Source organism: Amia ocellicauda, chromosome 3 (assembly GCF_036373705.1).
Source record: "Amia ocellicauda isolate fAmiCal2 chromosome 3, fAmiCal2.hap1, whole genome shotgun sequence".
NCBI classification, from domain to species: domain Eukaryota; kingdom Metazoa; phylum Chordata; class Actinopteri; order Amiiformes; family Amiidae; genus Amia; species Amia ocellicauda.
This window is the reverse complement of record NC_089852.1, coordinates 55,989,887-56,002,566: the sequence shown is the minus strand read 5'-3', so window position 1 is coordinate 56,002,566 and position 12,680 is coordinate 55,989,887. Positions and strand designations below refer to the sequence as shown.

Here is a 12,680-nt window from a genome sequence, read left to right as displayed (position 1 = left end):
AAAAGAATGACTGCTTATCAAACACAAATGTCCAAACTGCCTTTAGGGTGAACCAGCTTTCAGAATGATGAATGTGTTACATCATATTATAAAAATGCATTAAAACTAGGTGTAAACTTTCTGCTGTGGTCAATGTTGTCTTAATGGGTGTCTTGAACTCCTCAATGTAGTAAACTATATATGAGCATTGAAAATGTTATTCTTCTCCCAATTACTGTCCTTTAATGCATAATCTTGTACTTCTTGCTTTTAAATTGATAAGTATATTCATTTTCATTTGTAAGAAATTGGTAAAAAGAAAAAATATATATAATGAATAGAGATGAATGGGGCTCCTGAGTGACTCCACTGGTAAATGCCACCACTCAGACTGTATTGGTTAGTGGGGTTGGCTGGGCTTGAGTCTTTCAGAGTTTCTTTGTGTACATTATTTCTGTTAGTCCTCCCTATGATTGTGTAGCCCTGCTGTTTGCACAATGGTCTCGCAGTAAGAAATGTTTTTTTTATATATTGTATTTCTTTTAAAAGAAAAGGACGATGAACAATCAGACTTATAGAAAAGCTTTGATTGCCAATCTCAACTCTCAGAATAACATGTATCTGATGTCTGTAGGTGGCAAAGGAGGCAAGAAAAAGAAGACTAAAACTGCATCCAAACCCCAGAAAACCAATGCATCAAACTGGGCCAATGTCCCTCTGCCACCTCCTCCTGTGCACCCACTGCCTGGAACAGAGATTGACCACTACGGAGCAGACCACCAAGAAGGAGGGTAGGTTAATGCCAGTGGGCTTCTGCTTTTGTCATAATCATGTTGATACAATTAGTACAAGGAACAATCTAGCAATTCAGTATGAGAACATATTTATTTAATTGAAATGTTGGCACATTCTTTTTATTTAATAGAACAATAAAAAACAGTAGACTTTTCCTACCTTAAAAGCTTACTGTTTAGGGAGAAAGTGGAGATGCTGAAACGAGATCATTGGACTGTTGCTTTCTTGAGCTTTTGGGTGTTTGTGATTTTACATTTCAATTTTTTAAAACATTGGAGCCAATTGAGGTTAAATTGTATATCCTGGTGATTGGGGGTGCAGCTGTTTTTCATAATGCGAGGCCTTTGAATTTCTGTTCATGCATGTCACATAAGGGATTGTCACATGAATTGGTATGCTCCAATTGTACTGTAGTCTAAACGCCGTTCACAGGAATTTGGCTTGTCTTAACAAGTCCTCACAGGAATATAATTTAAATTTCACAATGGCACACTGAATTCTGATACAATCATAATTGTTGCACAGTGTTTGTGATGAATCCGTAGATGCTCTACAGAGGTATTGCTAAACTGTGGCATGGGTTAATGGAAAATGAACACTTGTGTTGATTATTGTATATATATATCTTATCTGATAATACTATAGACATTCATTAACTCAGAGATAAATGCTTATTGTATTGTCATAACAACCAGGTCATTTCATTAATATACAGAAACATTAATAGATTCATATGATTGAAGTGTAACAAGAAAAAACAATAGAGGCACCTTATTTTTTGGAAAGAAATATACACAAACCTTCCAGTGAGCACAAACCATAAGCACAAGGGGTTTGAAAGAAACACAAACTGTGTTCGTTTTGAAGTTTTTTACCTTATTCCTTTCCCTTCTTTCTTTTTTGTTTTTTGTTAGTTTTTTTACAACTTCTAACTCACAATTGTTGTATTCATGTTAATTGCAAACAGATTGCATTGCAACTGCTCCAGAACACGCCTTGAGCACAAATTAACTTGTTGTCCAGCAAGGTGTTGAAACATTGCTGAATAAGTTCATTTTACGAGCATTACCATGCTAAATGATTACACATGTGCCCCGTTGTGCTGGCTGGGCCACATGGTGGAATAAATCTAAAAGAAACACATGACAAATATTTTATTTATGATGCTTATGACAATAAAACAGTACTTGGATTCAGTATTAAGAAAGAAAATAAAATGTACGCCTATATTTCACTGCTGTTAGTATTGTATAATGAGGCCTGCATTTTGCTTTATTTAGCACAGTAGGTGTTACTTTATGAATATTTTACTTTCTTGTTGTCCAGATTGGTAATTTATTGTTTAAAGATATATAGTTTAGATGATGGATTTTATGTCATGATTATTTGATCACATAAACACACATGTATGTTGTGTGCATCTAATGTCACAGCGGTGTGATTCTTTTTAGTTTTTTCTTTTAACCTACCCTGCCTAATATTGGTATATTGGTACCAAAATGTAAGCTTACTGAAAGAGTACCTGCAGATTCCCAGGGGGAAGGGAAACAAGTCTCACTATAATCTTGTAATGTTCAGAATTCTTCACCATGATTTCTGTACATCCTATTTCATGACCTGAGAACCGCTGTGAAATCCTAAATTTAAATGTGTTTAAATGTGATTGTTTTTGGATTGCTTTTAAGATGAGGCCAACATAGAAAGAGCTGTCACGGTTCTAGCTGTCAAACTTAAAGATTAAAATATATCTTTTCTCCATGAATAGCTTTCACAGTCTGTGTAATTTAGAACAAAAGTAGTAGCAATGATTCATTAGCTAAGCATGATTAGCTTCATTAGGAGCATAAACCAAACCCCAAAATCAGTTGCTGTACTTTTCTAAAATAATGATCATGATATTTATTTCTAATAACTAAACTGTGTTAAGAAATGCTTGGAATAATAGTATTCATAAAAATAAAAATAAATAAATATCAGAAATATTTTCAAGTTTTAAGTCTTAAGTCTTAGGTATGTTTGTCTTTAATCCTCCATTATTTGTATTTTTTCACAGAAATCTCATTTGTTTTAATATTGTAAGATAATGTCATATCATGATTGTTTGTGACTTGTAACAATGAATGAATAGTTCCAGTTTAAAACAGATATATTCTGTGAAAAATTAACTGAACTTTTCACACACGGTCAATGTTTTGCTTATTTCTGATGCTGCATTAGCAGGCCTGGAAACTAATATCTTCTATTGTTCCTTAATAATCTTACCTGATTAGTTTTCAAATCTCAGAATTCCTTGAATTTAATGAATGTTTAATGAATAGTCTGCTTGCCATCCTGTGTATTTTGCAATAACAACACTGATGCTCAGCTGCCAAAATCAGATGTATCTGTGCTCTTTTTAATATTGTCAAAGATTTTCTGGAATTAGTATAACATTTTTTATACACACAAAATGGATCAGACCAATCAGGGGCCTGTATTGTGCATGGCGATGCTCCTCCTAAGATGATGTGTTTTCTGCTCTTCTGAAGATATGAGAGTGATGGCTGGGGCCCCCCTCTCCCAGTCCAGACGTACCTTCATCAGGGGATGGAAGATGAGCTGGAAGAGGAAGATGAGCGGGTCCCCACCCCTCCAATCCGTGGGGTGGCCTCTTCCCCCGCCGTGTCCTTCGGTCAGCAGTCCACTGCCACGCTGACCCCCTCTCCACGAGAGGAGATGCAACCCATGCTTCAGGCTCACCTGGATGAATTGACCCGGGCTTACCAGTTTGACATTGCTAAACAAACCTGGTGAGTGAGGGCCCACAATTTCAAACAGGCGCAGTGACATTCTACCACAAATCACATTTTTGGCATTGTTTTTGCAACATATATTTGTTTTGATTGAATGGGAAAATGTAATTTAATCTAACTTGTGTTTTAAACAATTTAAAATTAATTAAAACATCAGAGGGAAATGCATGATAGTAGAGATAAATCCTGGTAATTTAATTTCCAATGTACTACATATGGTTAAAAAATAACAAATAAAGAATGGTGCCTTTTGCATGTCGGTTCACATGCACACACACTTGTTTTAAATAAGGCACAGTATCCAAAAATGTATTTACTTATATGTACTGTATGCAGTGCATATATATATATTTTGTTGTATGGTCTTTCAGATTTAGCCCATGATTGATTTGTGTTTCTGCTAGCAACGCATGTTCATCCATGAAAGTCTTAACTTGCATCAGAAAGGTTCCCATGTTTTTTGAAGAGATCAGAATAAACCATTTAATTCAGTCAGATTCACATGCAAAACTTGCAGAAACAAAGTTACATTTTTATATCCATGTATGCATGTATTATTATTATTATTTTTGTATTATTTTTTTCATGCAGGCACATGCAGGGCAGCCCGCATCCTCCCCAGGCCCCAGCGCCTCCTGTGGGATACATCTCCAGTACTCTGGTCTCAGACCTGGAAACTGACATTCCAGACGAGGAGGATGAGGACGAGGAGGAGGATGAAGCTTATGAAATGGCCAGGCCCCTCCGAGGTATAGAGCATACCCCAGGCTCCAGCATGGACAATCTCGACAGCTCAGTGACAGGTTAGTTAACGCCTCTCATTACCTGTCAAGGGAAAGCAGGTGACAAATTGCTCCTGGTAGCTGACTTGTTTAATCGCTTGGAGTGTAATAACACCTTTCTTTTTATTTTAGTGTATTGTATTTACTTTGTTATTGCAGAATTTTCTTTGAGATGGCTGAATTTAGTCCCTGTGCTGTTTTTATAACAACATTTGACTTCAGCAGGGATCCTGCAGGTCTTGTTCTTTGTGCAGTATAATATGTGTAAATGCCCTCCGTTTTTCTTCTGAACATCAGCAGTGGCATTTATTATGTCCCATTTTCGCTGACCTGAAAATGTATTCATTTGAAACAAACAGTTCCAGCACCATTTTTCCAACAGTTTGGGCTGCGGAGAAGAAGAAGAATAAATAAGAAAAAGAGATAAGAAAGTTCATGAATTTTAAGGAGGCCTGACATAAAAAAAGAGACAGAAATATGCTTCAGCTAACAGGGAACACCATCCTTTAAAGTGAAAATGACTGGTTTACAAGAACAGCTTTAAAATATATATGACACTTTACACATTTCATTACAGATTCGGCCCATGTGAAACAGAAACTATTCCCATTTTAACAAATACACCTACCACAGCACAAAACTGGAAGGAATTACAGAACTTTCGTATCATTACAGAAACTAGATAAGGCTTTAAAATACATTCCTCTGTATAGCTTTGTTTAAATGAGTACTGTAGAGTATTCATACATTAGCATGACCTAGATTATTGCTACCTTTTTTTTGACACATTGCACACTTCTTTCACTGTTTGATGTGGCAACCCGCAATCCTGTGCCAGAGCCTCTTACATGGAGAGGAGAAGAAATAAAGCCTGCCATCTTTCTTTGCATTTTTTCTTTTTTTTTTTTCTTTGCATTTTTGCTTTATATAACCCAGTGTTCAAAAGCAATGTAAATCCAAAATATGCTTGATGGAGCTGACACCTTGTCATGTTTATGGCCTAATCGTCTCCTAATGAATATGAGAAAAGGGAAACGGAAGAGCCTCCAGACCATTAAAAACAAAGACAACACAATCTACACAATCATCACTTTTTTGCAGAGTGATGAAGAGTAGAAGATAGGAGATTAGGAGATCTTTCCATTTATACTGGAAGGCAGGGTTAGATGCAAGTAAGGAAGATAGGGAGCTATCTTGTCAATAGTGTGGAACAATGTTTCAAGGTGTGAATTTCTCCATTTGTTCTAAAGCCCTTGACACAGTACAGAGTGTGTGTGCTTTTGTTCCTGTGTGCGTATATATATATATATATATATACACACACACACACACACACCTGTATTTAAATCATTAGAGTGTACACAAGTATTTGATCACATGGAACTCATGTGTAATATAACTAAGAAAAGAAGAAGCTGCATGAACCCTATCTAATGCAAATCCAACACTGGACATATTTTGCTTCAATGTTATTGCTAATGTTTCCGATTCAAATAACATCCCTTGCTGGTTACATTTAAAATAATATTAAAATTGAACTCTTCAATGTGTTCTTTTTACTTGTTTCTTAGATAGACAAAACACATTCCCTTTTATTTTGTACTATTTCTACCTATATTGATCTGTTTGCTGACCACATTTAGGACTCTTTTCTTTATTGGCAGTAAACATAAAGTAATAACTCAAAAGAGAGCAAAGGAATGGAGAAGGAATTTGTTTCAGCTTGATTTTGTGCCCATAAAAAGAGAAGAGCAACAATTAGTAAGGTCACATTCTCAGGCACAGAGTTTAATGGATTTAGGAGATGCATGCTCATCAGCTAGAATGATTTTAGCATAAAATGATATGCAAATTAAGAGGCAAGTGAACATTAATTACATTTAGTGCTGAAGATTTTACTGACAAGCAATAATAATCCAGTTTATCAGATAGCTTTATGGCATGGAAGTATTTTCACTGCCAGTAAAGGTGCTTTGTGGCTAAAGATGAATCTAATAATGACATTGTATAATTTCTAGGGAGTGGAAATGGCTTCGCACAATGCACTCACATGCATACACCAGTGGTCATATTTTTGGGGTCGCCTGACAATTTAAAAAAAGTTCAACATGGGAGAATATGAATAATTTGTTGATTACATGTTTGAAATGTATAGCTTTCAAAAAAGGAAAAAGGCAGCATTTAATCAACCTTGATATTATTCTTTACAATTTGTAGATGCTTTTTTTTTAATATTTAAAGATTTAAAACAAAAATGAGTCTTGAGTCTGTTGAGTGTATGTAGTAAATAGAATTTTACCAGTCAATGGAATGGACAAAACCAAACTTTTTTCTAACAATTTTAAGTTTGAAGTTTATATGTATTTATGCACATATGTTGTTTCTGAAAACTTTCAGAACAATTAAAAAAGTCAGAAGAGCTCGTAGTTATTTATATTTAAGAACAATTTAAGATGGAAGATTGAAAATTGTTCAGTTTGTAATTTCAAGCTATGTCATACACTTTGTTTTAAACATGTTGATTAACTTTTTTTTACTTTATTGCATGTTATAGTCTTTTGCTTAAATTCACTATAGCTACAGGTATTTCAGATTTTCCCTGTGAAAAGCACATAAATATTATGTAACAATAAATTGTATTGATCAGATTGGTAATTGAGGGCCCCTGCAAACTACTCAGTTACAAGCTCTTGTTTTTATTTTTTGCTCTAGCACTAAAACAAGAATGTGCAAGGTTTGCATTTTGAGCAAAGTTGTCTTGAAATTCCCCATTTGCTTCTGGTAAATGAGCAGAAATAATCAAAGAGCAGAACATGTTTTGGGCTTGTTAGTTTAGCCTTGTTGCTTAATGCATTCCAGCAGGGCATGTGAACATTTTATTTTCACAAACCGCAAGATGATTATTATATATGTGTGTTGGGGGATCTGATGTTTTACAGGTTCTGACAAAAATGTTGATGTACAGTGTAAATTTGCACAAAAAAATACTAAAAAAGGTCCCTGTTTAGGACCTATTGTGTGTCTTATTGGACAAAAGCCAGCAGAATTGACTATATTCTGGACAGCTGCAGGTTCACATTAAGACTATACCATTGCAACCAGGAACTATGGGAGTCTGGCCATCAGGGTTGAGGGAGGCTTTGTTGACTGGCGTGTCCTTATATACTGCATCCTGCCCAGGTGTCTGCAAGTCTAACCATTACCATTAAGGGCAGCAATTGATGCCCTGCTGTTGCAAACCCAGCTTGCAGTGTGAAATGAAGCGTATGGCTTCATATAATGCACATGTTCTAGACTGTGAGTGCCTCTTGGTCTTAATAACTCTGGTTATGTTTGGTGCTGGAGCTATAGTGGGGGTCTGGTGTCTAATGACTGCCTTATGGCATGGAAGTATTGTCACTGCCGGTAAAGGTGCTTGAGGGCTTAAGATGAATCTTATAATGACATTGTATAATTAGACATTGGATAATTAGATCATTACACATTGGATGGTGGGTGTATTGTAAATTGGACTATTTCAATTGGAACAGTGTTTGACTTGATGTGCCTTTGAGTGTGACTTGTTTTGGGTACAAGCTAGTTTGTGCAAACCATGCTGAAACAGTGAAGCCAGTGCTGTACCATCGATTTAACCAGCCACAACTTTGCACTATAAAATAAAGACTGTCTCTGCAGGTCCAATAATGCTTTCCTGCAGCATGGCAGAGTGGAGTGCATTAAACCTTATTCTTTCATTGTCTTTTGCCATATGGCCCTTATCCACCCAAAATCCAGTACAAATCGGCACATTTATTAAAACAAGGATAACAGTGAGAATGTGTTGTGTTGGGAGAGAGAAACAGAAAGTAGAAATAGAAATAGAAACTACCCTGTTTGGCAGTTTAAGTGTTAAAGCTAGAAGGCTAAGAGTACTATTCACAGCTTGAGGTGTGTGTTTGTATAAGGCTTCGGAGCCAATGTGACACACAAGCTGTAGACCTTTGACGTCCCTGGTGGATCCTTGCAGCAGCTTATATCTGACATTCGGTAACAGAATATAACATTTTTTTTTTACAACATATATATTTCATTGTTCTTCTTTCAAGCATGTGACTTCAGTTATATCCTTTCTTTGTGTCATTATGATTCTCCTAGAGCCAAGTCAACTATGACTTCCTCAGTAACCTTTGTTGTTTAATGTCAGTACCTGCTGTTTTGCCTCACCACCCCCAGCCGAGGTGACAGGCCTACCCTCATTATCGCTAGGTCTTGAAGGCTGTCTGTAACCTTACATCATCCCCAACTGGCCTTTTTGGCTTTTGTTCAGCTTGTGTCCGGTCTCCAAAGCTGCAGGTCGATTTAAGAAGTCACAACTTTTGGACACTTGCTTGCCAAACGCACTGAGGCTTTGTCAGCCTTTGTTCCCCATCTCGCCCTGTACTTTTCTCTCTGTACGTCTGCCCAGCAGTGCTACTGGTTTCTGACAGTTATTTTTTGTGTGTCTGTGCGCTCTGTGGTTTGTGGAGCCTGCCAACTCACAAAAGCCTGATGAATGTTGTCATTTTAGGGCTGCTTCTTTGTGGCTGTAGAAAGATTTTTTTAGTTTTTTTGGCACAGTAAAAAAAAAAAAATCATAAATAGGGAGAATGCATGGATTTTTTCTTTTTTCTTTCTGCATTCAGCACATACAATAAGTCAAGTATTGTCTCTTCAGATTCTGGAAACATTTGAAGACCTCTGAAAACTTATGCAGTTCTGTATTATAAAAATGTGTAAAGCGCTGCCTTTGCCAGGGCCTTCCTGAGATATCCTTTACATGAGGACAAAGCTTCCAGGGGATTTATAATAATCCTCTAGTTTTGCTGGAAAATCCTGCTATTGATTGTTTTACAAGTGGATTTTTTTTTTCTGATTCACTTAAGTGAGGCAAAATAGTGGGTATAGCTTGCATTTAGCAAAAACTATTTGCTTCTGTCTGAACCAGCCAAGCCCTGTTCTAATTATATATCTAGCTTTGAAATAAAACCTAAAAAAATTAAATCTTGTCTTTACACAGAAAGCTCACCAGCATAATTTTGAAATATACAACTATCAAAAATAATGAGTAGAACTACATTTCAGAACATTTGTTCCCAGTTTTGCTTTTCAAAGTGCATGTTTACCAACATTTAAGAAGCTTTTATTAAAGGCATTGTGTGTTAAAAAAAAAAAAAAAAAAAAACTTATATTGCACTTCTGTACTGCAGAAAGGCTTTCTTTCAAACAATAAGAATCACTTGGACATTTTAGTATTTCAGCATTAACTAATGTGCAATAGATGTTACTTTATTTTTGTTCCTGCAAACATCTGGCTTTCGAATAAAAAGCAATTATATATCCTGAAATGGACATCTGAGACTTATTTGTAGTATTTTTTTCTGTCGTTTGTATTTCTTTTTTTTCTGGGTTACATCTGGAATTTATTTCAGTAATCCTAATTATGTAGGTGAGTAACTGATATGTATTAATTGCAAGACAATTGCACACTGCTGTGCCATATAGACATGTTTACTACAAAACAATGTGTTGTTACTGTAATATATTTTAGCATTTTCCTGTCTTTGCTATGGGATTCACTGTTTCACATAAAACAAGAAACAGAGAGAGAGTCCTGCAACAGATTTATTTTCTGGAGAGAGCAGTACCGGACCACAGTTAATCTCAGCCCCAGTTTGCCCCTAGTCTCCCATATGGGAACTCTGGCACCCCTAAATATCTTCTTGCCCCCCGTGACTGGCTCCACCCAATCACGGCAGACCCCTGTTCCCGTGCAGGGTTAATTTTCAACCCCCGGAAGCTAGAATAATTCCCCTTAATAAATCAGAACCCCAAACGATGTACCCCACTCCCCCAACAAAACAAACTGACAGACACTCAAATACTGCAGTGCCTCCATTCAATAAAAAAAACAGACCAGTACTATATATATGCGGGCCTCCTGCTGTGGAATGCTGTAGCAGAACAGATGCATTTAGTATGGTTGGCAAAGTGGTAAATATTTCTCAACAAAGAGCATTTTGACCAAGACTTTTAATCTCCTATGTGCGTATATCTGGTTTATCAGTATTTAAGACCAACTTTAACATGAAACTGGGTAAATACAGAAGACCAAGCATACCATCTTCATTGCAGTATTTTCATTGCACCAAACAAAGATATGGTGTTAAATCATAGTCTTTTTTTGTGTAATCTTCAAAAGGTGTAAACGTGTATTCCTGTGTGTGAAATCAGATGTTTCTCACATGTGGAACAATGAAATACAACCGCAGAAATTATTCTTGCCTCATGAAATAATTGCCTAGACAACTATATAAGTAAGTCAGGTTGGTTGCTCATGTTAGTCAGTTTGTGAGTGGCCCTCTCTACAGAACTCAGTCTGCGGAGCCTTGGTACTAACTACTAGGGAAGAAGCTTAGAGTCCATCTTTTTGTAGGGTCCATGTAGGGTGCAAGTATTAATTCTGACAGGTTTTAACAGTTTGTCTTTGTCAAAGTCATTAAGGAAAAATAATGAAGTGCTTCTCCCATTAACACTTTCATAAAGGACTTGCTTGGAAAATTGCGGCACTGAGCATTTAGCCTGCTGAATAAGATGTCAAAACAGAGGCATTAAGAGGATTAAAAATAATTACCATACTTAAAGTAAGACATATGGACCATTAACAAACAATTAGCTACATTTTACAATATCAATTCAAAAGGACAACATAGTGGATGACCTGCTCGCTTTGTCTCATGAATATAGTACTTGATCAGCATGAATGAGGATAAAACTCACCACAGTTTTGCAGAAGCGATATAATGGTTGAGTAGAAACAGATCCCTTGTAAAAATGTTAACATGCCAAATTCACTATCATCACTTGATTCTTGTAACAATTAAGACACATTGTTCAAAATAATAGCTAATTACGCTGTGTATTTTTCTACGGCCAACTGTGTGCATTTTCAAGTGGAAAAGGAGTCATCCATCGTTCTCCCGAACCTGCCTGGATCAGCATGGATGAATAACTGAGATCTCATTGAAGTAACTGCTATGCAGCCTGTCTGTCAAAGAGAAATGTTGAACTTCTTTAAAACCTGAATGTCTGTGGCTTACCCCAAATCCCTGCATTTCATTTTTAGGTTCAATGGTTAATGGCTGGGGTTCTGCTTCAGACGAGGAGCGAAACTTCTCTAGCCATAGGTCTAGTGTAGGGAGCTCTTCTGACGACTCCATTTTTACCAGTGGCAGTTTTGCCCAGGCGCTGGTGGCAGCAGCAGGTAAAGCAGGCTACAGGTTTGATGGGACAAGCCTTACCAAGAAAGGTTTGTAAAAGCTCCAGTTGACGCATGCAGGACATCTCTCCCTCTGCTGAACACTCCTGCTCTGTCTTCTCATGGACCTGAAGCTTCAGCCATGCCTGTTCCTCTGCTGCAGATCATGCATGACACATAGTTCCTGTGTGGGAACTGCTCTTCAGATACTCCACTTGCATATTATCTTCAGCTTTGCACCTCCTTTTGCTTCAGTTGGAAAGAAAAAACATATTTTATTTTCCAGATGAAGAAGAATCCCACTCATGTAGATTGTTGGCTATTTTTTGCTTATTAGGCTTCCTGTCTCAAATCAGTGTGTTTGCTTCTCGAGATTACGATCGTTATCATTGGACAACACATGATAATGGTATTATGATTGATTTGATCAATCACACAGGTTTAACAGGTGCTTTCTTTCATCTGCTGTACTTTCAAATCACTCATTTCTATAGCTGGGAATTGGGATCTTCCATGTTTTTTTCCTGCTGTCTAATTAATGGACTGATCCTTGCTTTTTCTTCAGCTCTTCAATTAATTGTGTGCAATTGCAGTTTGTTAAAAAATGTTATGGAATGTTCTTGCCTCGTTTTTTATATTACTGTATCTCTCCACTACATTAATTCTTTTGGCTAGTTTATGCACATGATTTGTACCTTGGTACACTACCTGAAAATCAGACCCAAGCAGAAACAGCAATGTTTGATATATATGTTGTTGTTCATTTAAATATCCCATTAACTATACTGTGTTGATTGAGATTTTTTATGGAGCTATTTATTGTATTTATTATTTTATATATTATATATATTTTATTTTTTCTCTTTGTTTTGTTTTCCTTCAGGAAAAGGCTATTCTCAGAGGCCTCGACCTGGAAGTCCCTTCTCCACAGACAGCAATACCAGTGCAGCCTATAACCAGAGCCAAAAGGCCAGGCCAGCAAAGAAACACAAGGTTGGCAGGCTAGATCCGGCCCCAGCTCCTCACCGCAGAGAGGCCATAGCAGACGGTGAGTGCAAG

The 12,680-nt window shown here is 36.8% G+C and overlaps 1 protein-coding gene across 7 annotated transcripts in view; it reads left to right on the top strand.

Annotated features, from left to right (window-relative positions):
• robo2 (roundabout, axon guidance receptor, homolog 2 (Drosophila)) overlaps positions 1 to 12,680 on the top strand; it is a 275,708-nt gene that overhangs the window by 251,247 nt on the left and 11,781 nt on the right. For 4 of the 7 annotated variants that reach the window (XM_066699952.1, XM_066699950.1, XM_066699951.1 and 1 more), the window contains 5 exons: positions 614 to 770; positions 3,303 to 3,563; positions 4,158 to 4,369; positions 11,490 to 11,672; positions 12,505 to 12,669. In XM_066699952.1, coding sequence (XP_066556049.1) covers positions 614 to 770; positions 3,303 to 3,563; positions 4,158 to 4,369; positions 11,490 to 11,672; positions 12,505 to 12,669 — 978 coding nt within the window. The remainder of the gene's footprint in view (positions 1 to 613; positions 771 to 3,302; positions 3,564 to 4,157; positions 4,370 to 11,489; positions 11,673 to 12,504; positions 12,670 to 12,680) is intronic. The other 3 variants (XM_066699955.1, XM_066699954.1, XM_066699953.1) reach the window with 1 other exon arrangement.